The following is a 13,180-nucleotide window of genomic DNA, read 5'->3' on the forward strand; positions in this document are numbered from 1 at the left end:
TGTTTTTTTTTTGGGGGGGGGGGCAGCATCCCTTTAAGATGACGGTGGTCCCTTGAGGTTGGGGCCAACATTGTGTTAAAGGGCTGCTAGGTGTGTTCTTTTGCCTCTTGGTGTTTGGCCGTGAGATAATGCACCATAGAGCCACAAAGTTTTTTCAGGGAGGGGTCCACTATTGCGGTTGGACCCCTCCGATGATAAAACATTGTGGCTTAGTACATCCAGGGGATGCACAATGGGGCAGATTTTAAAACATAGGCGCGGGCATACATTTGTGCGAGCAACACGGCACGCACAAATGTACGCCTGATTATATAACATGCGCGTGCAGCCGTGAGCATGTTATAAAATCAGGGCTCAGTGTGCGCAAGGGGGTGCACACTAGTGCAAATTGCGTGTGCCGAGCCCTCTGGGAGCTCCGCTGGCTTTCCCCATTCCCTCCCCCCTCCCCACCTTTGTTTTGGAAGTTACGCCTGCTGGCCAACAGCTGGCACGCGATCCCCCTGTGTCGGAGTCCTCTGCCCCCTGCCTGCCCATTCAGAAAAGCCCCGGGAGATTGGCGCAACCCAGGGCTTTACGCTCACCACTGGGCCTTTTGAAAATAGGCCCGGCACGCACAAATCCTTGAAAATCTGCCCCTAAGTTTGTATCTGAGGCAATGGAGGGTAAAGTGACTGGCCCAAGGTCACAAGGATCGGCAGTGGGATTTGAGCCCTGGTTCCCCTGGTTCGTAGCCACTTCTGTAACCACTAGGTTTCTTCTTCACTAATAAAAGGCAGCAGGAAGGCCAAATGACTTCTGGCAGGGTTAAAAGGTGAGGAAAAGAAGATATTTTAGCCAAAAGAACTTCTTTAAAAAAAAAAAAAAAATAAAAAATGGAAAGAGGATCCAACTGAAGAAAATAGGGAAAAATATGAGCACTGGCAAGTTAGTTGCAAAACATTGATAAGATGGGCAAAAGTGAATTTGAAAAGAAGCTGTCCAAAGAGGCAAAAATTCAAGATAAAACCTTTCAGATTTTCAAAGCTTGGAAGCCTCTGAGGGAGTCAATTGGGCTGTTAGATGACTGAGATGTTAAAGGGGCATTTAGGGAAGACCCAGGCCATAGTGGAAAACCTACATGAATTGTTTGCTTCAATGTTTACTGGGTAGATATAGAGATATAGAGAGAGATTTAATGGTGATGATTCAGAGGAACTGAAGCAAATCACAGTGATTCTGGAACATGTAATAGGGAAGGTGGACAAAACGTAAGTGTAGTAAATCTTCTGGACCGGATGATATATACTCCAGAATTCTGAAAGAACCCAAAAACAAAATTGTAGATCTATTGCTATTAATTAGTAACCTAACATTAAAATAGTCAATTTTACCTGAAGATTGGAGGGTGGCCAATGTAACAGATGTTTATAAAGGGCTCCAAGGGTGATCTGGAAAACTATACACTGATAAACCTGATTTCATTGCTGGGGAAAAAAATCATTGAAACTATTCCTAACAACAAAAATAATCAGCTAACCTGGATTTACTCAAGGGAAGTCTTGCCTCACCAATCTGCTACATATTTTTTGAAGGGGTTAATAAACATGTAGATTATGGTGGGTTGGCATATGTAGTGTATTTGGAGTTTTAGAAGTCATTGGAAAAAGTCTCTCATGAGACAGGAGAAAATTAAAAAAAAAAAAAAAGTCATGGGATAGGAGGGAATTCTTATTGTGGATTGGGAACCGAATAGGATAGGAAATAGAGAGTAGGACTAAATGGTCAGTTTGCTAAATGGGAGAAGGTAAACAGTGGAGTGCCCCAGGGAGTTGTACTGAAACTACTGCTTTTTAATATTTATAAATGATCTGGAAGAGAGAACAGTGAGTGAGGTGATCAGATTTGTAGTAGACATAAAATTGTTCTGAGTTAAATCACAAGTAAACTGAGAAATCACAGGAGGATCTTGCAAGATACAAAGCCTGGGCATCCAAATGGCAAACGAAATTTAATGTGAATAAATGCAAAGTGATACACAGAGAGAAAAGTAAGCCAAACTGCAGTTCCATGAATTTAGACTATATTTTGGACAATACTTTTAAATCCTCTGCTTAAAGTGCAGCGACAGTCTAAAAAGTAAACAGTTAAGAATTATTAGGAAAGGAATGAAGACTTAAATGGAGGATGTCATAATGTCTCTGTATTGCTCCATGGTGAGACTACATCCCAGAGAACTGTGTACCATTCTGGTCACAGCATCTCAAAAAAAATATAGCTGAACTGGAAATGGTACAAAGAAGAGTTCCCAAAACGATAAAGGGAATGGACTGGCTCCCTTATGAAGAATGGTTAAAGAGGTTAGGGCTATTCAGCTTGGAGAAGAGATTGCTGAGGGGGGGATATGGCAGAGGTCTACAGAATCATAAATGGAGTAGAAAGGATAAATGTGAATCTGTTGGACCATTTAAAAAAATGCAAAGACTCCGGGATACTCCATGAAGTTACTGAGTATTGCATTTAAAACAAATTGGAGAAAGTATTGTTACACTCAATGCACAATTAAGTTCTGGAACTTATTGCCAGAGGATGTGGTAAAGGCAGTTAGCTTAGCTGGGTTTAAAAAATGTTTGGACAAGTTTTTTGAGGAAAAGTCCATAAACTGTTATTAACCAGGTAGACTTGGTGAAAGCCATTACTTACTCCTGGGTAAAAGCAGTATGGAATCTGTCTACTGTTTGGTGTCCTGCCAGGTACTTGTGATCTGGATTGGCCACTGCTGGAAGAAGATTTTGGACTTTATGGATCCTTGGTCAGACCCAGTATGGCAAATCTTGTTCTTATACTGTAAGATTTTTTTTTCTATTGTAAAAGAATGTTAACACTAGGTGGCAGCATTGCTTTCCACAACTTAAGTTATATCAGAAGTGCTGATTTTGATTTTCTCTCCCCATCTCCCTTTCTGCACTGTGTGATGCTCGCAGTAATAACACGTGACTCAACCTATGCAGAATGGAAGAAAGTACAGAGGTGTGAGCAAGCAGAATCCCTCTCTGACATTCTGTCATCCCAGCTGAGTGATCAGTCTGCAGCTTTGGTGAGTAAAGCTGATTTGTGAAGCTATCCATGTCTGTGAACCAGCCATATTTTGCTTTTTGCTGTCACAAATGTTCTGCAAAAGATGTTTTTCTAGAATAATTTTTTTTCCATGATGAGTAATGGGAAATATTGTGAGGAAATGGACAATGCAAAAGTTACCACAAACTGCTTGCAGAGCACTGTGTGGAGAACCTTGGATCTCCATGCTGAAATATACCCAAGTTTTATTGTAAATAATTTCTGAATCTGAGGACTAAACACATTTATTTGTGAAATTTAAAACATTACTCCGTGTGTAAACCTCCCTCCCTCCTCTTTCACTGGGGGTCACCTTCAGAGATTGCTGAACGCTAGCCAGCTTGATGCAGCATTAGGATAAAACTAAGGCTCAGTGCTGTAGGAAGCAGGATTCCCTGAGGGGGTCCAAGGGGTTACCAAACAAAACCCAGGCCACTCAAAAAGTTGTGTTCAAAACCAGGGAAATAAGTCATTTCAAAGTCCAGGTTCCAAAAGGCAGAAAAATCAGCAAAATGGTCCAAAGTACAAAATCAGGAAGCAGCTTCTTAAACAGTTTACACATCTCCAAAGTACTTTCTCGCTTTCTCCTCATGATGCTTTGGCACTGTCCAACAGATTTCTCCCTCTCAGGTTTTGACTGAGGCCCCTTTCTTCCTCCAGGCCCCAGTGGGGGAAAAAAAACCAAAACAGGAAACCTTTTCTCCTTTTATCCAACACTTAAGACTTCCCCACACAAAAATTACTCATTCTCTTGGGGGAAGGATCACTCTCATGGGGTAGTAGAATAAGGGGAGCAAATTAGGAAGCAACCCTGAGCTACTTTGTCTATCTGTATCAGGGATGTGGAAATGCACATTATAATAATGCACGGGCAGACAAATTAGAGCAGTTAAAGTTTTTAAATGTATTTCAAAATGACATGCCCTGACATGCACCCTGGGGTAGTGCTGCTGCTTTGCCACCAGTCAGGTTTCTAGGATATTCACAATGAATATGCTGGAGATAAACCGATGAATATTCTCCAACGTGTGCAAATGTATCATTCATATTAATTAGGAATGTCCTGAAAACCCAACTGGCCATGAGTCACAAGGGCAGGAATGGGATACTAAAAAGAATTGATTGAACTTATTAGAGAGACATTAGCAATTATTATGGAAAATTCATGCATGCCGATGGTTTATATTTCAACACAGATTATATCATCTGCTTTGCAGACATTTCCCTATACAGAGCACCCACTTAGGTTAAATCGTGGAAAACCTGCCGTAGTAACCCAGGGCCTGTTGTTACTAGAGGCTACAAGTTACCAGCTATAACTGGGTTGATGTGAGCGGGTTGGTGGTGGCTGAATATTATAAGGCAAGATAAAGAGAAAACAAGGGGCAGATAAAGGAAATGGGTCTTACTGAGACAGCTGGCCATGAGGTAAATGGGTCTGGAAGCAAAAAATGACAATACCTAGAAACAAATTGGTTTGCCGATTGCAGGTTGGTAACCAGGTACTGTTTTTGGCAAGGTCATGGGACCTAGACAGTCAAATGTTTGGGCAACAACCCCATTAGTTTTGGTATCTGTTTAGATTAGACTAGTACTGAGTTTGGTGATTAAAAAAAAAAAAAATGGTGGCTGAGTGGATCAGCAGACTGGTGGTTTGGTCTGAGAAGGTGGATGCTCATTTACACAGGCTGGTAGAGAGCCAAAAGATGACAAAAGTGACTTAGATAAAAGCTTGACTGTTTGTAGGATATTGTTCCTTATGGTCAGCAGCTGGTCAACCAGTGCATTTCAGAATAACCGGGCAGATTGGATAAACTAATTGTTTTTTGTCTGCATCAGGGGCAGCGGAACACCTTTTTGGTTGGGAAGGAGGGGGCAACCAAGCTCTGCCCCCCCCCCCCCGAATTTTGCCCAATTTCCCACTGCCAAGTTTTTACTTTACATTTGCTGTTAATTATTCTATCTTACAAGTATTCTTTGCATGAATCAGAGAGCATAATTATTCATGCCCAGACCTATTAAATGCTTGATGCTATTCACCAGACATAATTGAAAAGCAGAAAATGACAAAAACAGAATTACTAATAGAAATGTCAGTACTAAGTGACTATTTGTCATCACAGACCACCCCCCCCCCCCCCAACACACACACACACCCCCTCTAACAATCAGGCCGATTCAGTAAAAGTCGCGGGAGAGCAGGCAAGCGCCCACTCTCCTGTGCGCACAATTCAGGGGGGAAGAACATGCAAATTAGGGCCCACGGTAAAAAGAGGCGCTAGGGACACTAGTGCGTCCCTAGCGCCTCCTTTTTTGACAGGAGCCGGAGGCTGACACTCAATTTTTCCGGCATCAGTTCTCGAGCCCGCTGACAGCTACGGGTTCGGAAAATGGACACCGCCTAAATTGAGCGTCCGTCTTCCAACCCGCAGGCCGCCAGCTGATTTAAATTTTTTTTTTTTTTTTAAATTTTGGGGCCTCCAACTTAATATCGCTATGACATGAAGTCAGAGGGTGTACAGAAAAGCAGTTTTTTCTGCTTTTCTGTACACTTCCCCGGTGCCAGCCGAAATTAGAATGTGCGGCTTGGCTGCACATTTTACTTTCTGTATTGCAGGGGAATAACTAATAGGGCCATCAATATGCATTTGCATGTTGCGGGCGCTATTAGTTTCGGGGGGGGGGGGGGGGGTTGGACGCGTGTTTTTTGACGTGCTATTACCCCTTACTGTATAAGGGGTAAAGCTAACGCGTGTCCAAACCCAGGCTAACAGTGCGCTCCACCGGCCCGAATGGGGGCAGAGTAGGATATTTTCCCCTATACCTCACCATAGAAAAAAAATTCTGGTGTCATCTAAGAAACAAATGCAAATTTCCTCCACGACCAGGCACATTGTGAAATAATACAAAATCCTGGGAGGTAAAAAAAAAAAAAAAAAAACCCAACAAAACTCAGCTCTGCCCATATAGCAAACCTGCCATATTACAGCAACACTAACTCACAAGACTCCAAAAGCAGCAATTCTACCTGTGATTTGGCAGCACTGCAAATATCACAACAGAACTCCTGTCGGGAAAACGCTATGAACAAGGCAGCTACAGATCCCCTACACAGAAACTACCTACTAGCAGAATACCTCACTTAGTCACACGTGCAAAATGACCCTCACCAAATAAAAAATAAGTGATCACAAATTAAAAACAGAGAGATGCAGACAAACACTAGAATGATAACCTCAAGAAGCCAGATTCTGCATACATTGCAGCACTGGAGCAGTAGAAAGACATGCATTTCCTCCTGGACTAAGGAGAGCACAGTTGTTGTTGTTGGTGGGAGTGAGGGCTGTTGTGTAACACAAAGCCCGTCACAAGAAAAATATCTCTCTAGCAACCACATTATATGGTATTATATCGGGGATGTTAAGCCTTTGTCATTTTTCTTGTGGGAAGTAGGTAGGATGGAGAGAGAGCAACAGAAGAGAGATGGGAGCAGGAGACCGAAGGAAGAGGATAGGACAAGGGGTGAAAGCAAGAGGGAGTGGAGATGGGAGGGAGGGATGTGGGTTCTGAAGGGGCAGGGGGCAGTGACATACCTAAAATATTTGCCTCCCAGGGTGGATACTTCCTTTTGGCACTCCCATATATAATTTTAAAATTTAAACACAGAAAAAATACTATGTCTGCAAGTAGATTTTTTAAATAGTACACAAAGTACAGTACTGTCATGGAAATAAATTCAGAGCATTTTAGTTGGAAGATGACATAGATTACCACAGTTATAACTATTTCAGATAGGTACTGGACATTATAAAAGTTCTGTACTCGGCCATTCCAAACCATTATTTCATCCAGTTGCATTCTAAAGATCAATCAATATTCAAACTTTGGTTCAACATCTATTAAGCATTTATTGATAAGATCAGTTTTACATAAAAGATTTCTAAGCATATATTGAATTTTTGTCATTGTCCCAAAGAAATCTGTGGACTGCTATCCAGTGATGGACAGGAAAAAATAAAATAAAATTATAGTCTCAAATCTAAGCCAGTTCTGTACTTCGTATCTCTCCTGGGTCTGAAGAATAGAGGACCCTTCACGTTGCGAGAAGTCACCAGCAGGTCTATAAATGGAAGACCCCAATGGTCCACTATCAGCTGGAAGCCTTGTCTGACAATAACCATTCTCCTGGGTCCAGGCTCTCTCTGCTGATAGTCTGCTCTTACATTATCTTTTCCTGCAATGTGCAAGGCTGAGATCTCCTGAAGATGCACTTCCGCTCATTCCTTAAGCTGGTCTATCTCTTGCGATACTTGTTGGCTCTTGGTTTCTCCCTGCTGATTGATGTAAGTGACCATTGTTGCATTGTCCGACATTATTTGGACCACTCGACCCTGCAGCTGAACTGTAAGCATGCCAACTAGACCGCCCGGGCTTCCAGATGATTGATGTTCTAGAGAGACTCCTCTGTATTCCAGCACTCTCGCACTGTTAGTTCCTGATAGCGAGCTCCCCAACCTTGGAGGCTCACATCTGTCTTGACTACCAACAAGTCCAGAGATGACAAGGAGACTCCCTTTCTCAGATGATCTGCTTGCAACCATCACTGGACATGAGAGCAGAATTACATCCGCAGATGGAACCAAATTGAATAGTCAAGAGACAGCAGGGAACACGGAAGTAGACACATATGCACCCTCACACACGGTACTACTTACGGGGTTGCTGCCATCAACCCTGTAGATAGGACCACGCTGTCTGGCGTACAGGCTCACTAAGATGTACCTGCGCCTTCAACTTTTGAATACGAGCTTCTGGAAGAAAAACTCTGCCCTGCTTCATGTCGAAATGTACACCCAGATACTCCAACTGAGATGGTTGAAGACTACTTTTAGCTAGGTTCACCACTTAACCAAGTTCCTGCAACAAGGAATTCACTTTGCTGGTCACCAGACTGCTCTCTTTCAGAGACTTGGCCTGAATCAACCAGTTGACTATATATGAGTGTACAAGGATCCCATCCTTTCTCAGTTCTGCCACCACTACCACCATAACCTTGGAAAAGGTTCCTGGAGCGGTGGTTAGACCAAAAGCCAGCGCCTGAAACTGATAATGGCACCGCAGTACCACAAAACACAGAAAATGTTGGTGCTCCAATTGGATAGGAATATGGAGATATTCCTTGGACAGTCATTATCCCTGAGCGCATCTCCATGCAAAAGTGAGTCTCCTGCAAATGACAGTTGATCCCTTTGAGATCCAGGATGGGATGAAAGGAGTCCTCCAACTTGGGCACAATAAAATAAATGGATTATCAACCCATATTTTCTTGAGACATGGGCACTGGAACCACAGCCCTCAGACTGGGGAGCCTTGACAACATACTCTTGACTGCCTGCTTCTTCTGCGGAGAGTGGCAGGGAGACACCATGAACATATCCTGAGGAATACTGTGAATCTCCAGCGCATATCCTTCTGGTATTACCTCCAGGACCCACTGATCCGATGTAATCTCGACCCACCTCTGATAAGAGAGAGGCACCCCCCCCCCCATCTCCTGTTCCCGGGGATGGATCAGCAAAGCTTCATTGAGAGGTTCCACTACCCAAACCCTCTCCCTGCTTGGGCTGTCTGAGATGAAAGGACTGAGACCTGCCAAAAGACCAAGTTCTCTGTTAGGTTGCCCCTCTGTAGGGACAAAAATGCCTGGAACCCCTCATAGCAAAGGGACATGGTGACTGCTTATCTTCCAGCAATTGAGGAACTGGGGATTTACCCCACTTTCTGGCTAGCTTCTCCAACTCTCTCCCAAACAAGAGCGCAATCCTTTAAAAGACAATTTCATAAGATTAGCTTTGGAGGTCACATTAGCCACCCAATTTCTTAGCTATAAACTGCTGCCTGACCTCTACCCACTACTTCTACGCGGACGATGTCCAAATCCTCATCCCGATCAAAAACTCTCTTCAAAAAACATTGAACCACTGGACCACCTGCCTCCAAGAAATTAACCAACTTGCCACACTCAACCTGGTCCTAAATAGTGACAAAACCGAGATTCTTATCTCAAAGGAAATCCTCAACAAACCCCCAACATCACCATCCCCAGCTCATTCGGTCAACTCAACGATCAAATCATCTCCTTTCGTCAGAGATCTAGGCGTGATCCTAGATAATCAGTTTAACCTAAAGAACTTCGTGAACACCACAGCGAAAGATTGTTTCTTCAAATTACAAGTTCTCAGAAATTTAAAACCTCTTCTTCACCTCCAAGATTTTAGACTGGTATTGCAATCCATCATCCTCTCAAAACTGGACTATTGCAACTCCCTCCTGCTCTGACTCCCAGCTAACACCATAAAACCTCTGCAAATGGTTCAAAACTCAGCCGCCAGGATCCTCACCAACACCAAAAAAGAGATCATATCACCCCCGTTCTTCAGCACCTCCACTGGCTTCCCGTCAAGTTCCGGATCCTCTTCAAAGTCCTCACGATTATCCATAAAGCTAAACACAACCTCACATCCATCGACACCACCATTCAATTCACACCTCATCCAGACCCATTAGAAGCGCCTATAAAGACACCCTGTTTGCCCCACAAGCAAAATCAGCCCTAAGAAAGGGACAGCAGGACCCCATCAATGGAACACATTGCCACCAGACCTCAGGCAAGAACAGTGTCCATCTTCCTTCAAAAAAAGACTTAAAACATGGCTCTTCAGCCTAGCCTTCCCGGACTCATAATGCTATTCTTCCCATAATCCAGATTCCAGCCTTTATAGTCTCTTATTTCTTGCAACCTCCGACTGTTTATTCCCCCTCTCTTTCCACCGTAATTGGCTCACACTTTGTTTCCCACCCACCTTTCCAAAGCTTTCTACCGATACATATTTACGAGAAGTTAATTGATACGATAGGATATGTTCTGCTTACTATATATTAAGTTAAAATTCTTTTCATATTTTGATGCCTTCTTTGTTATGTTGCTCTTTGTTATTTGTTATGTTATTTGTTATATGTAACGCTCCTAAGCAAATTTTGTTGTTATCATGTAAACCGATACGATCTGTATTCGTACAGGAACTTTGGTATAGAAAAATTTAAAATAAATAAATAACATTGCCGAAGCCACTCCTCTGGTCGAGCTGCGAACCAAATCACAGCCTACATCTACTAAAAAAGTGGCGGTGGGTTCTATAACTGCCCTGGAATTCACTCCAATTATTAACCTCCTGAGAGAGAAGCAAGCAAGAGTGAGCCACCAGGGAACAACAGGAAGCTATCTGCAATGTCATTTCCACTGCTTCAAATGCTTGTTTTAGGATGGCCTCAATCCTTCTATCATGCACACCCTTCAAGGCCGCTTCTCCCTCAATGGGGATGGTCATCCATTTAGAAACAGATAACGCAGACACACTCTCACCGCTGGATCCAGGGGATGCAGGTCTTCTAAGGTCTGACCCCCTTTAACATTTACCTCCGGGGCATGCAATTCAAGATCAATCAGTTCTTGAATGGCCTCCTTAACTGGGAAAAAAACAAGAGGCTTTATACAAAGAAACCAAAATGGGATTTCTCTTTGGCTCAGACATGGAACCTGCCCCAGGAACTCCCAGCATCTGTAATGTCTGGGAAATCAGAGCTGACAATTCATCTCTATGAAAGAACCGCAATATAGTCTTATATAGTTCCTGCCCCAGAGGGATTTCCCCATCCTCCAGGGAGTCAGTCAGGATCTGCCTCATCAGTGCCATTCGGATTCCTGTACTTTGGTGCATAAATGTACTGGAAGAGGGAGAGGCCACTGCCTGAGGATCTGCACTGACAGGCTTGGACGGTGCTGAGGACTGCGCTTGAAGGAAGGATTACAATCCTGTTCTTTCTGCATTGCTGTTGGCATTTAAATCCTGTTCAAACTTCTATTCATGCACAGGATTGCCGGCGATATGGCCAGTAGATGGGAGTGTGCAATTTTCACTTTCAAGGTTCATGGAACATAGAGGAAGCTGATATAGGCAAAATGATGTATATTTTCTAATTATATCTTTGGGGAGTAATAAATAAAAAAAAGATTTAAATATTTAGATGGTTGAAGAGTAATACCCTGAAGAAGCCTCGTCGAGGCAAAACAAAAAGGATCCTGTTTTGTTGGATTTTTACGATAACATTTGTAGTGTGCATGGTGTGAATGGTGAGAATGATGTGAGGTTGATATTGTGCAAATAGGGTATGTATGTATTTTATGGGGGGGTTAAGTGATATTTGTGATATTAATGTATGGTTTTTAAAAAAGATTTTGTATTAATAAATATATGGAGTGAAATAAAGATGTTTCCTTATGTATTGTCAGTTCTACATATGTCATAGATAGGACAAGAAGTAATGGACTCATATTGTAACACGATAAGTTTAAGTTGTGTCTTAGGAAAAACTTTCCAGCTATAAGTGTAGTTAAACATTGAAACAAGTTATCTAGGCAGGAAGTTTTAAAAAGTGGGTCAGAAAAATTAGAAACTAGTGAAAATGTAATGTTTGTTTATAACTGGAATTTTGTAAGGTTTGTTAAAGTGGGTGAAAGGAAAAAAGGGCATGACTTGAGAAGGTTAATATTGCTATTGTATGCTATTTTATGATTCAAAAGAACAAATGCAAAAAACAAAACATGGATGGATAAAGGATCATGGGGAGAGCTTATGGGTGAGGAGGGCTGGGTGTTTGATTACATTTGAAAACTTGTATGCTTATCTATCCAGAATGGTAGAGAATAAATGAAGAGAATTCACTTGGAGAAGGAACGATATGTTCTGCAGGCCTTCAGGCTTGGTATGGCTGACAGTTGGGTTATATCCTTAGCATCTATTATGTTTAGCATTTGTCACGAGATTTACTTTGGCTACTAATTTAACAAATGCATTATGAAAACAGATAAAGATCGTCACCTGTCCACTCTGTTCAATTATTGTGGTCTACAGTAGAAGCTTGACTGCTTATAAAATCTAGCTCCTTATCCAAGTTTCTCTACCATCCTGAGAAGATGTCTGAGCATATAAATTCCCATGCTTAATCCAACATCAAATCCATATCTCAAACTCCTCGTGTCTTTCCACCAAACTATAGATTACAGACAGCTTCCAAGTCTGGTGAGGATGCTGCCCAAACATCCAGTCATCTAGCAAGACTGTGGGACATACCTCTGGCCACCCCCAGCCTGCTAGCATTGACCCAGTTGGCTTTTAGAGCATTGCATTCTATTTTCAATCCTGCTATCATCTGGCCTGGGAATACTGGGCACTTTGCATTGGGGAATTTCTGCAAACCAGATGCTTAGGGACCTTTGTTTTCAGTTTTAATTTTATTTTTCTCTGTAATTTATCAGTATTTATTTTAACGAACAAAACAGGAGAAAAATTAGTGGAAAAAGAAGACTTTTTTTTTTCCACTGAAGCTCTTCAGTTTTTGTTCATTATAATAAACAATAATTAATTTCAATGCTATTATATTTTGGAATTAACCATATGGGGGTTATTTTATAACTGCCTGCATAAAGTTGGGAAAATATATACATAATTTACACAAGTTTTCAAAGTGAACTTATGCGCGTACATTTGATTAAAAAATTACCCAATCAAAATCACCCATACAATTACACCTGCTAATATGTGCGCAGGAAACTTTCAGGAAAATTGTACATGCATAACTTTGAAAATACAAAAGTATTTCCATAAGTCCAAACCCATCCTCAGCTCTGACCCCAGTAACACCTCTGTTCAGTCCGTGTAAACTGAAGCCCCCACGTTTTACATTCATATCAGGGGGCTACTTGTATTACGAGCCATTTCCATGGGTAGAAAACAATGTTACCTGCAGAAATGATTCAGAAAATGACTCTTCATAGGGACGACTAAGGATACTCTTGCAAATTGTATTATGAGTTCTTTAGTCCACAGAGTGGCCAGAGCTTCGGTTTTCAATGTATTTTTCAAAAGTCGATCCATTTTGAATCCCTGTATGATAGGTCAGAGCTAAGGAAAGCATGCTAGCAAAGAACCTCCTGAAAAACTAAGAGCATATATGTGAACTAGAGAAA

General features: G+C 42.0%; 1 protein-coding gene across 7 annotated transcripts in view; it reads left to right on the forward strand.

Annotated features, from left to right (window-relative positions):
* Window positions 1-13,180, forward strand: part of SYCP2L (synaptonemal complex protein 2 like) — a 240,762-nt gene that overhangs the window by 118,870 nt on the left and 108,712 nt on the right. For all 7 annotated transcript variants that reach the window (XM_029590656.1, XM_029590652.1, XM_029590654.1 and 4 more), the window contains one exon: window positions 2,961-3,073. In XM_029590656.1, coding sequence (XP_029446516.1) covers window positions 2,961-3,073 — 113 coding nt within the window. The remainder of the gene's footprint in view (window positions 1-2,960; window positions 3,074-13,180) is intronic.

This window comes from Rhinatrema bivittatum, chromosome 2 (assembly GCF_901001135.1).
Source record: "Rhinatrema bivittatum chromosome 2, aRhiBiv1.1, whole genome shotgun sequence".
NCBI classification, from domain to species: Eukaryota; Metazoa; Chordata; class Amphibia; order Gymnophiona; family Rhinatrematidae; genus Rhinatrema; species Rhinatrema bivittatum.